The 18,055-nt window shown below is 35.7% G+C and overlaps 1 protein-coding gene across 1 annotated transcript in view; it reads left to right on the top strand.

Moving 5' to 3' along the window:
* LOC149774256 (uncharacterized) overlaps window positions 1-18,055 on the top strand; it is a 55,341-nt gene that overhangs the window by 291 nt on the left and 36,995 nt on the right. Inside the window, exons 2-3 of the mRNA XM_089945562.1 lie at window positions 11,937-12,009; window positions 16,160-16,456. Coding sequence (XP_089801688.1) covers window positions 11,946-12,009; window positions 16,160-16,456 — 361 coding nt within the window. The 5' untranslated portion in view covers window positions 11,937-11,945. The remainder of the gene's footprint in view (window positions 1-11,936; window positions 12,010-16,159; window positions 16,457-18,055) is intronic.

Below are 18,055 nucleotides of genomic sequence, written 5' to 3'. Positions count from 1 at the left end.
CTTTGTGTTTACAAAATGGTGATACAACGAAATACATGTATATACAAGTCTGCAGAGATATGTATGTATAGAGATTGGTATAAATGTACACCATACATTATTTCACTTTATATTATCACGCATACTCTTGTACATATGTCTGGCGTAGATTTGTACCTATCTATATCAATTTATATACGCCTTCATTTATGCCCATGATCGACGAGTATACAGTTTGGTGCGCCATTATTGTTGTATCCTGCTGACTCAGGTTCGAATTCCAGATAGGAAACCACTTTACATTTGTATTCTAACATTTATGATAATGTTATTTCTATTTAGATACTTTGAAGATATATTATCACGCATCTTCTTGTAGGATTCAGGCAGCTGTGTAATTAAATGTTAACTCTTACCGGTATTGTACCGACCCTCCCACCCCGTCTTTCCAGTAATACATGTCTTCATTTTATGGTTTACTTGGACATACGAACTTACTTGCACCACTGGAAACATTGATAGCACTGTCCACTCCGACTGGTGTAAAGTTTATAAATTGTCTAGTGTATATTCTCTCTCTCTCTCTCTCTCTCTCTCTCTCTCTCGATATATATTTATGCATTTCAGCCCATTTTGTAATTTTTATGTCCGCCTTGCAAAGGTGATTGATGTATGAAAGTATTGTATACAGTTCTTTACATGTCGCTATATTAATGTTGAGGTAAAGTGTACTGACGTAAAATTATGTATGTAAAAAAAATGCTTTGAAAGTATAATGTAATTTCCTAAATAATTATTTGGGGGTGGGGGCAAATATACAGTGGTCAGCTTTACGTTTTACAGATGTAGGACAAAACATGGTTAGAGGTCAAATCGGGGTGGGGGAGGTCCTCCCACTATCTTGCCCTTATGTGTCGGCGTCTATATCCACTAGATAAAAATGTATGTCACCTCAGAGTTTACAAAATTGTTATGCAACGTAATACATGTATGTACATGTCAGCAGAGATATATATGTATAGAGACGCAGAGATATATATGTATAGAGACAGGTATAAATATAAATTATTTCACCCTATATTAGAAAACATCCTTGTTTAGTATCCACAGATAGTGCTTTCTACTCTGCCTGGTATTTATTTGCACCTATCTATGTTAATTTATACAAGCCTTGATTTCTGTCATGCGGAGTCGCTGTGACTGTGTCGTTTTTGTTTGTGTCCGTTACGCAGAAATACTTGCTTATGCAAGGGACAATGTTCTGTATTATCTTGGCAATGTGCGTATGATGCAATGTGCGTATGATTGAGGGTTATATGGTTTGGTGTGCCCAGACAAGACCATTATTGCTGTATCCCGCCGATCCAGGTCCGAATCTCATATAGGGAACCACTTTAAACGTTTCTAACATTTATGATAGTATTATTTCCCTTTATATACTTTAAAGGTATATTATCACGCATCCTCATCTAGGATCCATACAGATATGTAATTAAATTTTAACTCTTACTTGTATGGTACCAACTCTCTCACCCCGTCATTCCAGTAATAAATGACTGCCTGGTACGGCATACCTGAATGTACCAGTTTACTTGTACCACTGGATCCAGGGATAGCACTGGAAACTCCGTGAAGTGTATTGTTTAAGATCGTCAGGCGTATCGATTTTAAATCTCTATCTCTCTATATACTTCTCTCTCTCTCTCTCTCTCTCTCTCTCTCTCTCTCTCTCTCTCTTTCTCTCTCTCTCTCTCTCTCCGTTGGCCTAGTGGTTAGTTCGCCCGCCTAAGACGACGGAGGTCTTGGGTTCGATCCCCGGTCGAGTCATAACAAAGACTTACACAAATGGTACTAGCAGCTGTCTCGCTTGTCGCTCAGCATTAAGCGTTTAGTGTTAGGACTGGTCGGCATGGTGTCAAGATAATGTGAATGGGTGGGACACCATGCTACATGTCTGCGAAATGATTTCCCAGTGCTAGACTTCACTATAAAGCGAAATCGGGATGGGGAGGGCCCCCCCTTGCCCCTATGTGCGGGTGCCCACTACCCCAAATCAACTCGTATGCCACCACAGTGTTTACAAAATGATTATACAACGAAATACATGTATGTAGATGTAAGATGAAATAGGTAGGTATAGATGTGATGTGATGTGATTTTGGTTTTTAACGTAGCTTTAACAATTTTTCAGTCATATCGCTACGATGTCTGCAATGTGGCAGCTTATTGTGATGTCTAGCACTGGGGCATCATGCCGCAGACATGTAGCATGATGTCCCACCCAGTCACATTATCCTGACACCAGGCCGACCAGTCCTAACACTAACCTCTTAATGCTGAACGCCAAGCGAGGCAGCTGTTAGTACCATTTTTTAAGTCTCTGGTATGAATCGGCCGGGGATCGAACCCACGACCTCCCGCATCCGAGGCGGACACTCTAACTACTAGGCCACCGGAGCGGTCGGTAGGTATAGAGATAAGTAAAAAGATACATCACACCCTATTTCACCCTATATCAGCATGCATCATAGTTCAGTTTTCACGCTTGGTACTTTCCAGTCTCTTTGATGTATATTTGCATTAGTTATACTAATCTCTGTACGCCTTCATATGTATGACTGTAAGTGTTTCGTCTTCGTTCGGCTGCGACGCACAAAGTGCTTATATCAATGATTATGTTGCTGCCTCTAATGGAGACTTGCGCATGATCGATGTGTCTATAGTTTGGTACGTCAAGACAAGGCAGTTAATGCCGTAACCCTCCGACCCAGGTTCGAATCTCAGACAGGGAACAACTTAAAACTTGTCTAACCTGTATCATGATAATATTTCCCTTTATATGGTTTTGAGCTGCATTATAATGCATCCACATGTAGGATTCAGACAGCTATCCAGTTTGATCTGTAATCTTACAGGTATGATACTGTGCTTTGGCTACGTACAATTATCCACATACAGTATGTACAAATCTAGTTCAAAATGACTAAATAATTATTGTGTGTGTGTGTGTGTGTGTGTGTGTGTGTGTGTGTCTGATTTGGAATTTTAACGTAGCTTTAAAAAGTTTCAGTCATTTAGCTACTATGTATGCAGTGTGGCAGTTTAAAGTCATGTCGAGCACTGGGGCATCACTGACACCAGACCGACCAGACCTAACACTAACCTCTTAATGCTGAGCGCCATGCGAGGTAACATTAGTATGAGTGTATGGTATGATTCGGCCGGAAATCGAACCCACGACCTCCCGCATTCGAGGCGGATGCTCTAATCACTAGGCCACAAGAGCGGTCCTAATAACTCATGAACTGATTCACAAAAAGCGAATGTGCATATTCATTACAATATTTCCCTGTATCAAAGCAATATGATCTGTATCATACTTTTACGATTTTGATGAAATCTTTCCAAAGCGCCTTGATTTCAGGGTGATTGGCAGAATATTTGAACTATTGGTTGCCGAATTCATACGATGCTGGAAAATACAGATATAACATTTAACCCTTGATCAGATTAAACAGATTGGGGACGACAACAAGTGTAATGGTAAAAAAGATTTAATGATGGTTTCTGGTTTAATATTTCTTAAAAGAACTCCCCTCTGGAAATCTTGGAAGCACACGTTATGGTCACCAAATGTTGCTTGACTGACTTAGTCTTAGGTGAAGGAACTACACAGAATACCATTATTCTGCTGAATGGTTTGTCAAATGCAGGAATAGGTTGGCAGATGAACCTACGGTATCTTGTAGGTTTTTCCTGCGATTTCACGAGTGTGCGAACAGTATTTACAGGAATCACATAAATGACTATCCGATGGAGATTCATTGGTTAGACCAAGGAATTCCTGTTGCTTTGACCTAGGAATAATCGTTGATATCTCATTGACCACACGCCACCAGCAAGTACCACATTTAATCTCCATTATCTCAAAAGAACCCCATGATTCACACAATCACAAACTGGTACTAGCGTGACTTCCATTTCGCTAATAATCCTTTGAAATAAACAGAAGCTCTCAGGATATTGTTTCCGTGATTGTCTTGTCACCCAGATTAGAATGTTCATGGTCAATGCCTTTTGAGTCATCAATACCAGGAGCGAAATTGATCTCATCAAAAGACTGGTCAATAAAGGCGTCAGCTAAATAGAAAATGTCCTTATCAACATATTGTAATAAATAATTTTAATAATTGAGACCTCTCAAATTAAAACTAAACACAACATTACATACATTTATATACTGAAATGAATTAAGAACAATAATACATTTGGATTTAGGAATGACTTAATCGCTTCTGCATCCAGATAAATAGCCCAACTATTAAATTAAGGCTATATGGCCCAAAACCTTCCACCTGACTAATGTGGTGACTTAATCACCCAATTGGAACTTACCCCGAACTGTAAATATGTCCATGATATCGAACACAGACCCAAATGAATATCATATTTATAGATCATTAGCTTAAAAGAGAATCGGCAACTATTTAGTTTATAACTGATCATGACAATAGGCAAATATTAAGCAATATATATATATATATATATATATATATATATATATATATATATATATATATATATATATATATATATATATATATATATATATGTATATATATATATATATATATATATATATATATATATATATATATATATATATATATATATATATATATATATTATTTCTACAAATCCAGACGAATTAAAAAAGTATAATGATAGAATGCTCTTTTATTTATGAGGTGACTTTTCTTTCTCAGACTGGTATTTCACACTTATTGGGAAATAAGACCATCTTTTCCCCCACGAATGCATTACAAATTGACTTATGTCCGCTCTGTTTAAACCGTTTTGCTTGCTACCGTGAATACGTTATAGATAAAGGTGTATATCACCCGTAAGCCTAACTTTAACTATTCTATAGCCATTGTTAAAAAATACGGTGTTTATTATCCGATTTTAAGTGGATTCAGACCTTTTTGTACCGAAATGCATATGTATGATTCTTTCTAAATTAAGTGATTATGTTAATTGCTGATTTTAGAAAGGTCAGTAATACTTAGGCACTGAATGCTATTTTGAAATGCATGTCGCCATTAAGAGAGCGAATGTGAGCGTCTTCTTAGAAAAACAAAATTAGAGTTTTCTCCACACGCGTACATCCGAATACTTACTTATTTCAAATCTATTTTGGTCAAGATCCTTGAAATATCTTTTACAAATGATGGAGAATTGGCGTCCTTACAGGACCGACATGAATTAGATACGTTATTCCCCCTCCCTGCATCTCTTTAAATATTGCATTAAGTTCTCACGTGAATAAGTCTGAAATGAATGAGTTTTTATTCTGAGGTTTCAGGTTGAACGCTTTGGTGCTCTTTTGAGTAATAAGCCCAAACTTATTCTTTTGTATAGTTGTATTATACTGATCTAATTTGGAAACATCTATATATGTAGGCCAGTGAATATTCAAAATTGTGATATTTTCTAAATATATAGAAAACTATGAAAAGTATTGTTGAGGTTTGTCAAGTAATGATTTCTATGAAAAAGGCAGAGAGCGATTATCCCAGCTATAACCACAAAAACGAACGTGTTTTATACCAATCGCAATTCTCTCATTGATTTTATTCCGCTATTTCTCATATTGTTTTTCTTGCTAGTGTACGATACAATAAGGGAAGGAGTCACACTAGTCACGTGGAATACTGTTCTTTCTTTACAATGTCGTAACTATTACTCGAGGTTAACTGTAACATCTTGATAACACTTCGCCGTATTTCATGATCATCGAAAGCGATATTTCTAGGCACCTCTTCTCTCGGAGATTATATATATATATATATATATATATATATATATATATATATATATATATATATATATATATATATATCTGTAACAAGTAAATATATATTGGCACTACATCGGACTAGTCATTTAAATCTTTTAACTAAAAATTTCTTTTATTTTGGGATGGGTTTTTTATCATATATACAGCAGGCATACCAAGACATCAACTAATCTCGAATGAAATATTAAGCGAAATCACCTAATGGCCTTAACCTATTACAAAAACATATCCATTGCCACGCTTATGTTGCTGCATTTCATTCTTTATCAGTCTAGAAAGATGGTTATCATGTAAGTTCAGAGGATAATTTATGGCGGCCGATTTTTGGTTATTTCGTATTGTCGCAAGCCGATAACGTTCCAGTATGACAAACTGACATCCCGACAAAATGCCAAATCAGCAAGACAAAACGGGGGAGAAAATGCAACGGTCTTATTTTGACACTTTATGGCCATATTTAGTCGCGATGGCGCTTGGATTTTCTGAGATGTTATGATATAGCTCCATTCTGTTATAGTTTTTTCGCAATGCGGCTTTATCGCATTGTCGGATTGTTGACATTCAGTACGCATGTGCAATGGAAGCATTATAGGATCGCCATTTGCAATTACTGCTAACTGTTATAATTCCCGCAAAGTTTACCTTGGCCGGTGTAAGGAGGGAAGTTGAGTCTAGTGAACTAATCATATAACACTAGTCCTTTTTCATTGTTATAACAAACTATGGAAAAGACTATTTGATAGGGAAGTATATTTTAAGTTATTTCAATTGGGAAATACGATATAATATTGGTTTTCTTTAACTGTTACTGATAGTACGACATGTATATACCAGTAAAGGACGACTCGACAGTGTCCACGTATGAAATTGAAAAGAAATCAGAACGATACCGCTCCAGTGCGACAAACAAAACATGTGAACACAATGAATTGCTAACGATTCAATGAGCCAAGCAATAACATTTAGCACATTGCACTACTAAGCCACAAATCTGCCGTCGATGATTCGAATCCCGCAGGCGGCATGTATGTAGGACCGTAATTAACCATTATACTCCCGTTGGATGTCGCTCGGTTCAAATGATACTTGATGATGACATTCCGAGCTAGTCTATTCCAAAATGTCTCAATATATTTATCGTATTATTACAAACTGTATCCATGTTACATTGGTTTGAGTACTTATATCACCCCCATATATATATATATATATATATATATATATATATATATATATATATATATAATGTAATACATTTTGAGTATGCGCTTTTGTTTATAGCGCTCCGTTTTAAGGCTGTATTAGATTTATGTGACTACTTGTTTGATTATGAGAAGTCGGTGCTGCGCATACAGTCCTCAAACCTAAATAGTTGACAGACAATTGGGTAGTTGTGAGATTTGTGGTCTTGTATTAATTAGACTAAAATTATTTATAGAATGGATGCGTTGCACTTTCCAGTTTACTACAGCAGTTGTATAGAGGTCTGTTGAATCAGGGGAAACTTATGACCTAGCGGAATCGCCCCAAGGTTTGACATCGCTCGGTCAAGAAACCCCTTTGCCTGTTACAGGAAATAAATTTATGTTGATAGCGTATGATACACTTTGGAGAGATACAGAGACAATATAATACTTTGTCACAAGCACTTAGTTGGATTTGAGCACAGTAACGCCTCTCTTGTGAAGACGTATATGGGTATAGCGCAGACGTTAGGCGACATGGAGGGCATATCATGTTTTAGAGATTTTAGACCAGATGATTGTAAGAGTTTGGCTAGATTGTTCCGGCAAGCCAATTAAAAATTTCCTTGTCGTATCGTACAGCTGGTTGCGAGAAGTCTTAAAGCAACGCAATGATGGATTACCGGTAGACATTTATGCGTCTACAAAACTTTCAGTAAAGTGAGCAAATGTTAATATTGTTCCTGTATGAGGGACGATATTCGTGAGTATTGTGCGTCTAGCTCCGTGTGCTCTTAGCAGAAAAGTTAGAACCAGAAGCGCCATAACTGCTGAGGAAAAAGGAGAGAAACTCGTAGCCCCCGATATTTTAGGACACCTTACAAAGACAGAGGAAGGAGATGCATACAGGTTTTATCTCACTTGCCATTTACTACTGTGAACTTCAGGAACTTTCCCCATAGCATTTCTGGAAATGTATTCGTTGTTCTTTGACATATTGTAACTACTATTCTAGAACTTGCTCTTCATACTCACTGCTTGCAGGTTGTTTGTCGTATTCCACAGTTAATTATGGATTTCTTTAAATATATCAATTCCAAACCTGTGCCTTTTACTACACCACCTATCAAGTAATACTTGAAATATATTTAACGATCACAATCCAGTACACAGCAATTAGGAATTGTCACTGGTTTCGTGTACACAAATTTAAAGACTTGCTAATTACTCATTTGAAGTTGTTGTAGTTGCTCAGCATCGCTACTCTCAGTTTCATATCGTTGTAAAGTGTATGTTTAAACGTTGTTAAAACTGCACTGAATTGTAAAAACATTCCAAAATATATTATTATATCAGTTGCTATGTAATCACCTCTGTAGATTTGTTTAAATGGGAAGGAATTAACTCCTTTAGCTGACCTCCAATTAAAATTAAAATAAGCATATACTCTTAATTTGTTTTCTGTCCATTATTTAGAACTCTTTGTCACTTAAGATTTTAAGTTTATTTTTACTCGATGTTCTGATTGCTATGCTTAGTTTCAATTCCTCCATTTATAGACTCATTTCACTCATATGTGGGCAATACTATGTATCTGCCCATATGCTTCATATTATTATTCCATCTTTTGCAACCATTACAGTATATATCGTACACACAACTGAACCAGTTTCCTCTAATTCAATATCGTAGTTGAACAGATCTTTAAATACAAGACCTCTGAAAGGGATACAAATAAATATAATTTAGACAGGTGATCGCATATTCTAAATTATGTATCTCATGTAATCTCTATACTGGAAAGATCCCAAGAGACCATCTTATTTGGGCGATTTCATTCAACGAATTTCCTCAATTATTTCCACTTGGTGTCCATGCAGATCAAAGACGTAAATCTCAAGCAGGGTCCAAATAACAATATTTTGAGCAGAACACGTTATGGCCAATAGTTCACGTAATTTCTAATTTAGCTTCGAAGTTTCTTTTTATTACTATCCTGTACTAAGTTTTCTACATCTTTGAGCCGGTTTGAACAATAACGTGTAAACGTTTTCTCTATTTCAATAGTTGTCTGACTACAAACATCAAAGACTTGTTCAGATTAACATACAGCTAAAGATCTCATAGTTCAGATTTAAAAGGTCCTCTTTCTATTTAGCCTGTAGATACTTACGTCTCTGCTTTACCATGCATTCCTTGAATGTGATCTTGAGTGTTCGGGATTCCTCCTCGGCGATCGGCGTCCGTACAGCCATGTGGAATTGTGGCATCATTGACAAGATCGATGCTATTGAGGTGATTCTCGGGTTGTATCTAGAACACCATTCTTCATCGTGGCATTGATTTCACGAAGAATAGGAAGCGCCTAAGAACTCATCGTCAGTGCTTTTTACATCACCGATGTCTACAATCAGTCTATGATTAAAGAGTGCAAGGTCTCGGTGTTCATGATGTTGACGGCGAGCAACCTCTGACAAATCGATATTCTCCTCTTTCGGCATTGTATTCATTGTTGTAGCTGATATTTCTTTACACGTTTGGGTGTGACGTGTTCGCGTTCGTGTCGTAAATCGAGCGGTACATTTTTCCTACACAAGTTAAGTCAATTGTGAGGAAGCTACATGGGTCCCAAGATTCTTCTCACCATGAAGTTTCGACTGCACACCAGGTCCAACACACATTTGCAAGGCTTCGCACGACAACCGGCGAAACATCTTACACATATTACAATTTTCCTGGGTTACGTTTGGCATTTTCCGTATCGTCGGGTCACATAGGATACGTATGTTTTATTGTGCCATCCTTGAGAAAACAATCTCGGAGGTTTTATCTTGCTGGTCAAGCTTCATATTTGCGCACAAGACAAGATTATTGGCGCCGAGTACATGGATGAAATATAGTACATATGGAAGGATCAATGCAAATGAAATATTTACGTGCATTTCACGTTGAACACATGCGGGGTGTTTATGATATGTACCCATTTTAGTATCAAGCTTTCCTGAGACGTGGGTTAAACAAACACACAAAAAAACCACAAAAATAAGTCTTTTTCCATTACAACAGGTTCTAGACATACAGCAAATAGGCAAATTAGATGTATTTTATTTGTCAGTGTTGCATGCCTTAATGTTATGTGATGTTGAACTTCGGCACTTGCTAAGGGTTTTATTTTCAAGGAGTAAAACCATACTGGGCCAAAGGATGATTATGTCACATCATTGCACATGACACGATTATTCGCGTTAAGTACATTGTCGTCGATGATATATAGTATATATGGACAGATCACTTCAAATAAAAACATGCATTTCCAGAAGAAAACATGTGGCATGTTTATGATATTTACCCGTTTTAATAAACAGAATGGAACACAAAAAAATAAATCGTTTCCATTGAAACATGTTCAAGATTGACAGCAAGTAGGAATATTAAGTTTATTTTATTTATCAATGATGCACTCCTGAATGTTTAGCAACATTGAACTTCAGCGCTTGTTGAGGGTTTAAATGTACACATAATAATTCTCAAGGTGTAAAGCGACATTTGGCCATTTGACAATTATCTAGTAAAGTTTTACTCGGCGTTCATCCTGTCAAGATGAGTGGACGAGTGATTTGTTTTAGGCCCTAAGTGGATTATTCATAGTGTATTTAAATGAGTAGTAATAATTTGCAATTAATAGACATAAGTTTGTTCCTCCAGAGAGAAAAGTGAAAGTACTGGAATAGTCATAAGCTCGCGAGACTTACATGTTTGGTCATACCAATATGTTCGCATTATAGATATCCAGCGTTATCCTTTCCGCAACTTCTGTATTTGTCTCAGTCAGATTAAACACAGGCGTAAGGCAAAAATTCACGTAAGTAAATGCCCTTTACCGTGTTTAACTAGTTCACCCATGAGTAACATTGAAGTGTATAAGGAGAGTTAGAAATGACAATTATTTAAAAACAAAATCAAAATTGAGAGCATTACCGAGATACAATTAAACGGCGTTTAGCCGATTACACTAGCTTCGAAGCTGGCAAGAAATAAAGGAGAATTGTTTTATACGCATAATTATACCGAGATTTTAAAAATTCATTATTCAGCATATCTATGTCTGAGCAATCGTTCATTGGAACGAAAATGGTCTTGCGTAATGCATTAAATTACATATTTTATTATTATAGTATTTAGATGATGCATTTAAATACATAACCATTTAATTAGCACATGTTGCTTATAATAGAAATATTGTACTGAACGGAATCGCTTTGTTAAATATCGAATGGAAACTTCTGTCAAACATAACTTTTTGTACTTGTTATTGATGGAACAATTGTAATATATCACAACCTTAAATAAAAGTTCTAAGAAAGGTTAAACAGCTGTGTAGAACATGAAATTATTGTTATAACAGATTGGCTGGTTTACCGAGAGATAGATGATGAAAAGATTTGGATCTGTATTTCTGTAACGTAGCTTTAACAACTTTTCAGTCATATCACTGCGATGTCTGCAGTGTTGGAGTTTATAATAATGTCTAACACTGTGACATTATGCCGCAGACATCTAGCATTGTGCCCCATCCAGTTACATTATCATGACCACAGTTCTAACACTAACCTCTTAATGCTTAGCGCATAGCAAGGCAGTCGTTAGTACCATTAGTATAAGTCTTTGGGATGGCTCGGCCGGGGTTCGAACCCGAGACCTCTCGCATCCGAGGCGGACGGTCTAATCAACGGGCCGCCGGAGCTGTAAATGAGGAAATGAAAACGAAACAAGAAAGTTAAAAGAAAACCGATAATGCATATGGGATCGTTTACTAAATCACGCAAGTTAATTTGACGTTTGCTACTCGTTATAATTAGCAGGTCAAAATATATGCCTGTTCACGTGTACTAATGACCATTTCTTACTTTTAGATTAAAAAGATGATCAGACCCTTGCATTGCTGCGTGTTCTTACCGGTAACTCTATTGGCATCACTGTGTACAGGTCGGTAATGTCACTATAGTTACGTTTTAATAAGTTGTTCAATATATGGTATATAATATATATTATCATATTATTTCAAAAGATATGTGAGTTTATGAATATAAATATTTATCTTTCTATTTATAAGAAGAGATTGGGCATATTGCTTTTCTTCACCTCGTTCTTTCTCTCTTATTTGAGACAAAATGTCCTGGAAAACAAACTGGCAAGGAAAAAGGAAACATTCAAATTATGTCGAAATAAAAAGAGAATTGCAAACACAAGATTAAGATTGACTCTAATCAGATATTAACTTACTTGGTATATGTGAACTCATTCTGACATTCAATAATGTTGTTACTTCACAAGACAATAACAGGAACTTTCTTTCAGAACTTGATTTGTGTCGCTTCGATAATAGATACACACACGAATACAATTTAAAACCATATTGAGGAACATAGCACATATGTGCAGATTATGTTACTATTAGAAATAAGAAAATAAGCTGTAGCAGCGTTTATCAATGAACTCGTCAGAAAAAGTACTGTTTACATTATAAACATGGCGCACTATTACAAGTATCGTCAAAGTAATTCTATGTATATGTGAAATAGTGTAATTTAGTTTTTTGCACTAAATATCCATAAGGACAAGTATTGTAGATTATAGTATTGGAAGCTTATAATAATAACAGCTCAGTTCATAATAGTAATCCCATTGCTTCCAAAAAGAGATTCGGTACTCTAGGCGAGTCTAGTTTTCCATAAATCTAAAGTTATTTGGCAAAATCACTGTTCTTAATTAATCATGTTCCTTCATTCGTCAACTTTTTTATGTATGTCAGATTCCGCTTTGGCCAACTATTACTTTGTCTGCCATCTTTTCAGTTTCAGATTTATTTGCTCCTTCTGTTACAAAATCGTAGCATTTGTCTTTACAATGCACCACATAATTCCAAGATTGTTGCCTGTGAATAGCTGGAAAATATTTAACTAATGTGTGTGTGTGTGTTCACATTGTGCTAGTTTATAAAGGCAGAACATAGCTCGGTCACCGTTTTATCATTAATTTAACTACTTCTGCGAAAAAGTGACACATATTGTCCACTACTTCATCTTTACCTTGTCGATTATTGTGCTCCTGCTCTACTCTGAGAAGTTCCTCTATTTGTAGTATTACGACATTATGTAGAGTTCTAGCTTCAATATTTCACTCACTTCATATAATGACTTGGTGTTTAGATTATTCAACTACCGACGTATGCTGTTCTGCTAATAACACTTTTTTCCATCTTTCTATGTGGAATTTCTGTTTAATTATATGATATGCACCCCCTTTTTTCGTTCATTTTTTTCTCTGCAATTTGTATTTTATTGAGATGCTATTATTTTCGTTTGCAGTTTTTATTGAATCGATTACAGCATAGATCCCGGTTTATTATCGCAGCACTCTCGAATATAAGTTTCATTTTTGTTTCTTAGATTTTGTCGGTGTGGACTAGTATTAGTACGTGGTGTACGTTAAATCGATCTCTGACGATTATTTGGTACTTTAACTCCTTTAATGCAGGAGGTATTTTATCGTTGTTTGACACTAATACCATTATTTAATATTTTAGTTCCATGAAAATATTAAATGGTTTATTCACCTTTTTATCACTATGCTTACTAACTCTGCACAAAAGTGATACATATTGACCACTACTTCGTCTTTACCATATTGATTATTGTGCTCCCGCTCTAGTCTCATAGGTTCCTCTCTTTGTAGTACTGCTTCTCCCAGATGAAGTCATATCTAGATGTAAAATCTCTAGCCTCTTGCACTGGTTCTCTCAGAAACTGTACATGCTGTTAATTGATGTCTGTAATAGCGAGTCGTCCGTATTTGGTATAATAGCCTTTTAAAGACTTTCCGGCACCAAAGACATGAATTCATATATCATCATATATTCGGTTCAGTACACCATATATATCAATTCAGCTCCATTCATTGTTTTGGTTCAATCGACGATGCAGGATTTGTACCGTACACATGAGGCCGTGCAAATATCACGACTGCTACAGTGTTACCTCTGTGTATCTTTCGTTTATATTGTGATACTTAAAATATCAAGTTTTTTAATTCCAGAATCTATCTAAAGAGTATTATTAAAATAGTACTGTCTGGAAAGAAACCTCAATTTCAGTTTATCTGTGACTGTATATTATAAAGCTGTCCGTCGGCAGTAGGTGGTTGATATTTATTTTTATGGAGTCCTTCATTCTTCAATGTATTTAATATGGAATCATAATAAGCGCTCGAGGAGAAATTACGCACTTAAGAAAACTATCTTGATATAAAACCTATATAGAAGACATCAGTTATGATTCAAAAAGCCCTGAATGGCTGCATCCAGGAAGATAAATTAGATAAATTACTGAATGCAATGAATTTCGGCGTGTTTAAGGCTTTGCAGACTGTCAGACATTTCAAGATCCAAGAGTGCAGAGTGCATTTCTGAAGTTATCAATGTTAATCATTTGTTTCGTTTACTATCTCTTCCTTTTCGGATGACACTGCTATATATGGGAAGCCGAATCTGTGTTGCTGGCAAATTTGGTCGAAGATCATATTGATCGTTTCAACCCGGACCTTTTCTTTTTTGTAGTTGCAAATATTTTAATTAACATGTAGTTCATCTCATTTAGGAAATCATCTTGCAGACTTTCCTCATTCATCAGAAAACCTGCATTTGAGTATGCAGTAGTGTCTTGCAAATACAGTTCAATATTGGTGGATTTCTGTAGCCAGAACCGTTGAACTTTGGACGTAATAATTTCCCAATCCGTTCTGTTGGTCTTAATTTGTATTCTTGCTGATCGACATCCTTCAGCTCCTCCCCGTCTTTGATCTGCCTTAGTGTTTAATCGGTTTTCCTATATGATGTTTTATATAATCTTTTACCCTCAGTTTTGTGCAGCATGGTACTGGATAAGTTATCCCGAACACTGATCTCTGAGTGTACCTGTTGTTGTTTGATCTTGAATCGCTAGTCTTATTTGCACTATTTTGCAAACTTTTTATATCTACTCATTTCTTATGACCCGTAGATCTCTTACTTCAGTATTTCGATCACTTCATATAATGACTTGGTCTATTTATTACACAACTAATGACGTATGCTGTTCTGCTAATAACCCGTTTTCCATCTTTTTCTGTCTAATTTTAGTTTAATTATATGATATGCCCCTCCTTCTTTTTGGTTCCTTTTGGTTTTTATTTTCTCTGTAATATGTATTTGCTTATTTAGATGGCATTCTTTTCGTTTGCAGTTTTGTTGAAAAGTTTACTGCACAGAGCCTGGTTTATTATCGCAGCACCCTCGAATATAAGTTTTATATTTTTTTATTCGATTCTGTCGGTGTGTACTAGCTTTAGCACACGGCGTGCGTTAAATCGATCTCTGATGCTTATTTAGTACTTTAGTTTTTTTTAATGCAGGGTTCCTTTTTATCATTGTTTGATACTAATACCATTATTTGATAGTTTAGTTCCACGATCCACGGCTGCGTGTCTCTAACTGTCTGGATTTCGACTAAACGCTATTGTTTGTATTTTGTTCCAGTTTCTTCTATTAATTTTATATCAATATTTATACTGAACATTTATGGTTAGTGTTTATATTCAGGTCAGTGTTAATAATATAGTCCGAAGTATCAGTATTTACTTTTTTCATGGTTCATCCAACATATAAACATGCATAGTAGTGCATTCTATCTAATCCGTCTAACAATGTTCAGGGGCTAATATCATACACTTTTCTATAGCCACCACGCTTCCTTGTCTGTCTATTATTAGAAGACAAAGACCATCGGATAGCGTCTTCTCCCCCATTGACCACCTTATCGGGTTAAGGGTTGTCCGTTTGATTGTAGCGCTTTTCTTCCTCCTTGACATGACCAGTTATGTTGACCATATGAACATTCATCACTTACTTCTTGTCGTTGATGACGAAAATCCTGGAATTCTTCTAGGTTTTCTTCTTCTTCGTCTTCTTCTTCTTCTTCTTCTTCTTCTTCTTCTTATTATTATTATTATTATTATTATCATTATTATTATTATTATTATTATTATTTCTGACGATAATGTTTCAGATAAAAATATTTTTATCTAATATTTTAAATTTCAGATACAGGACATAGTTCTATATTTGTCTGCATCGGAGATCCCGTACATGTGTTTCAAAACATTACATCTTCCAATTTCAGTGGAGATATTATCCTTTACAAAAAAATTGCCGATAAAGTAGCGGCAATTGCTACGTTTCGTAGCGAAAACGATATAATACATGATAGATACAAGCAAAAGTTGTCTTTGGAAAATGGAGATATATTGATAAGAGACTTTCAAACATCGGATGAAGCGATATATACTATTTTATATGACGGTTTTTCTAAAAGAAAAGAGGTGGCAATATGTGCAACTGGTGAGTATTCAATTATACTTTTATAGTCCAGATTTGTTGTATGTACTTATAGCAGTGTAGCGAGTTAGGATACGTCAGAAATTTCAGCTCTAAATCGTTTGCATGTATCATTTTATTCTATAATTATTGTTCTTTTGTCCTCTTGTTCTTTGCGAAAAAAGGTGAATGCAAATTGATCATGTTACGGTGCTTTGTATATTCGCTATCAAAACCTATTTATTTCTAATTCAACAATAGCACATAAAGATTAAGAGCTAATAATACGGAGGTTAAACAGAGACGAAATGGTTTATCCATGGGCACCACAATGCATACATGAAAAGATAATCAAATGAAACAAATTTGTATATAATAAAATAAAATACCCCAGTTATAATCGCACAACATAGTGAATATTAATTTGTTCTAGTCCGAAAGGACTCGAATACGCACAGCGAATAATGGCACCTGTTGCCACGCTCTAATTTACTTGCAATGCGTTCTTCCCCGAAAGACTTTGGAAGGATGTCAAAAGGATAGCAAAACAGTGAATTTTCAGCATAGTATAAGCCACACACATTAATTAATTAATAATCAGCCAAATGCAGGTTTATATATGTATATATTTATTGTTTCAAGTGTTAATATTAAGATAGAGAGAGAGAGAGGTAGAAAGAGAGAATATGACCCAATATGTTCATATTTTATGGTTGCAGCTTCAGCATACCATGTGACCGACGTTATCCATCCTCCCAACATGTTCACTTACAGCTAGTAGTTTTAATGAAATGACAATTCCGCGTTGTTTTACAGGATACTAGGCATTTAAGTTTGTCATAGTTTTCCAGTTTAAAATACATTATATATGAGCATTCAATTATCTGCAGAAACATGCAACGTCAACAATAATTTGAGAAGCTTATGTATACTTACTGGCACTGGATATAATACGATTTGATCATTTCATCTATTTCATCATTCGCAAGCGACAGCTGACACACATTCAGTACGTTGAATAAGCCCTACCACTAATGCAACGAATACTAGTAATGTTTTATGGCTAGACGTTCCAGAAATGTAGTTCAGATCAAAATTTAGTCGATGTAACTAAATGTATTGTTCCACGATTTGTCTCCCACTACCTTGCAATTTGCACAACACAACTCGATTACAAATATTCTCTGTATGAATCTGCATTGCAAATGTTTTGAACATAAGCACATACCAGTCATTTTTAGATGACAAATATAACACAAAATATTTCATTACTTCTATTCTAAGTACACAAATTTAACGTCATTTGTTTCTGCTGACATTGTTTCCATCACTGCTTCGGACGTGAAAAAACCTAATGTGCACTTTATGGCCCAAACGTTGATTCATCACAGCTGATTTTGAGAAACAGTTAACAAGAAAATCATGTTTATCATTATGAACACAGTACCCGATACAAGAAGAGGCGGCAATCAGATGCACGTATAAGAATCGGAGAGCGCATTGAAAAGCATTGACAAGGATACATCAGCACAGCTCACGTTGGACAGACGACTGGTTCCAGCGCCCATCTATATATATATTTAGTTGGAACATTGTGCTATAGTTCAGCATAGTGGTTTCTAA

The sequence above is a fragment of the Sinohyriopsis cumingii genome, unplaced genomic scaffold (assembly GCF_028554795.1).
Source record: "Sinohyriopsis cumingii isolate HCF-2022 unplaced genomic scaffold, ASM2855479v2 utg000360l, whole genome shotgun sequence".
Taxonomy (NCBI): domain Eukaryota; kingdom Metazoa; phylum Mollusca; class Bivalvia; order Unionida; family Unionidae; genus Sinohyriopsis; species Sinohyriopsis cumingii.
This window is presented reverse-complemented; position numbering and strand designations above follow the sequence as displayed.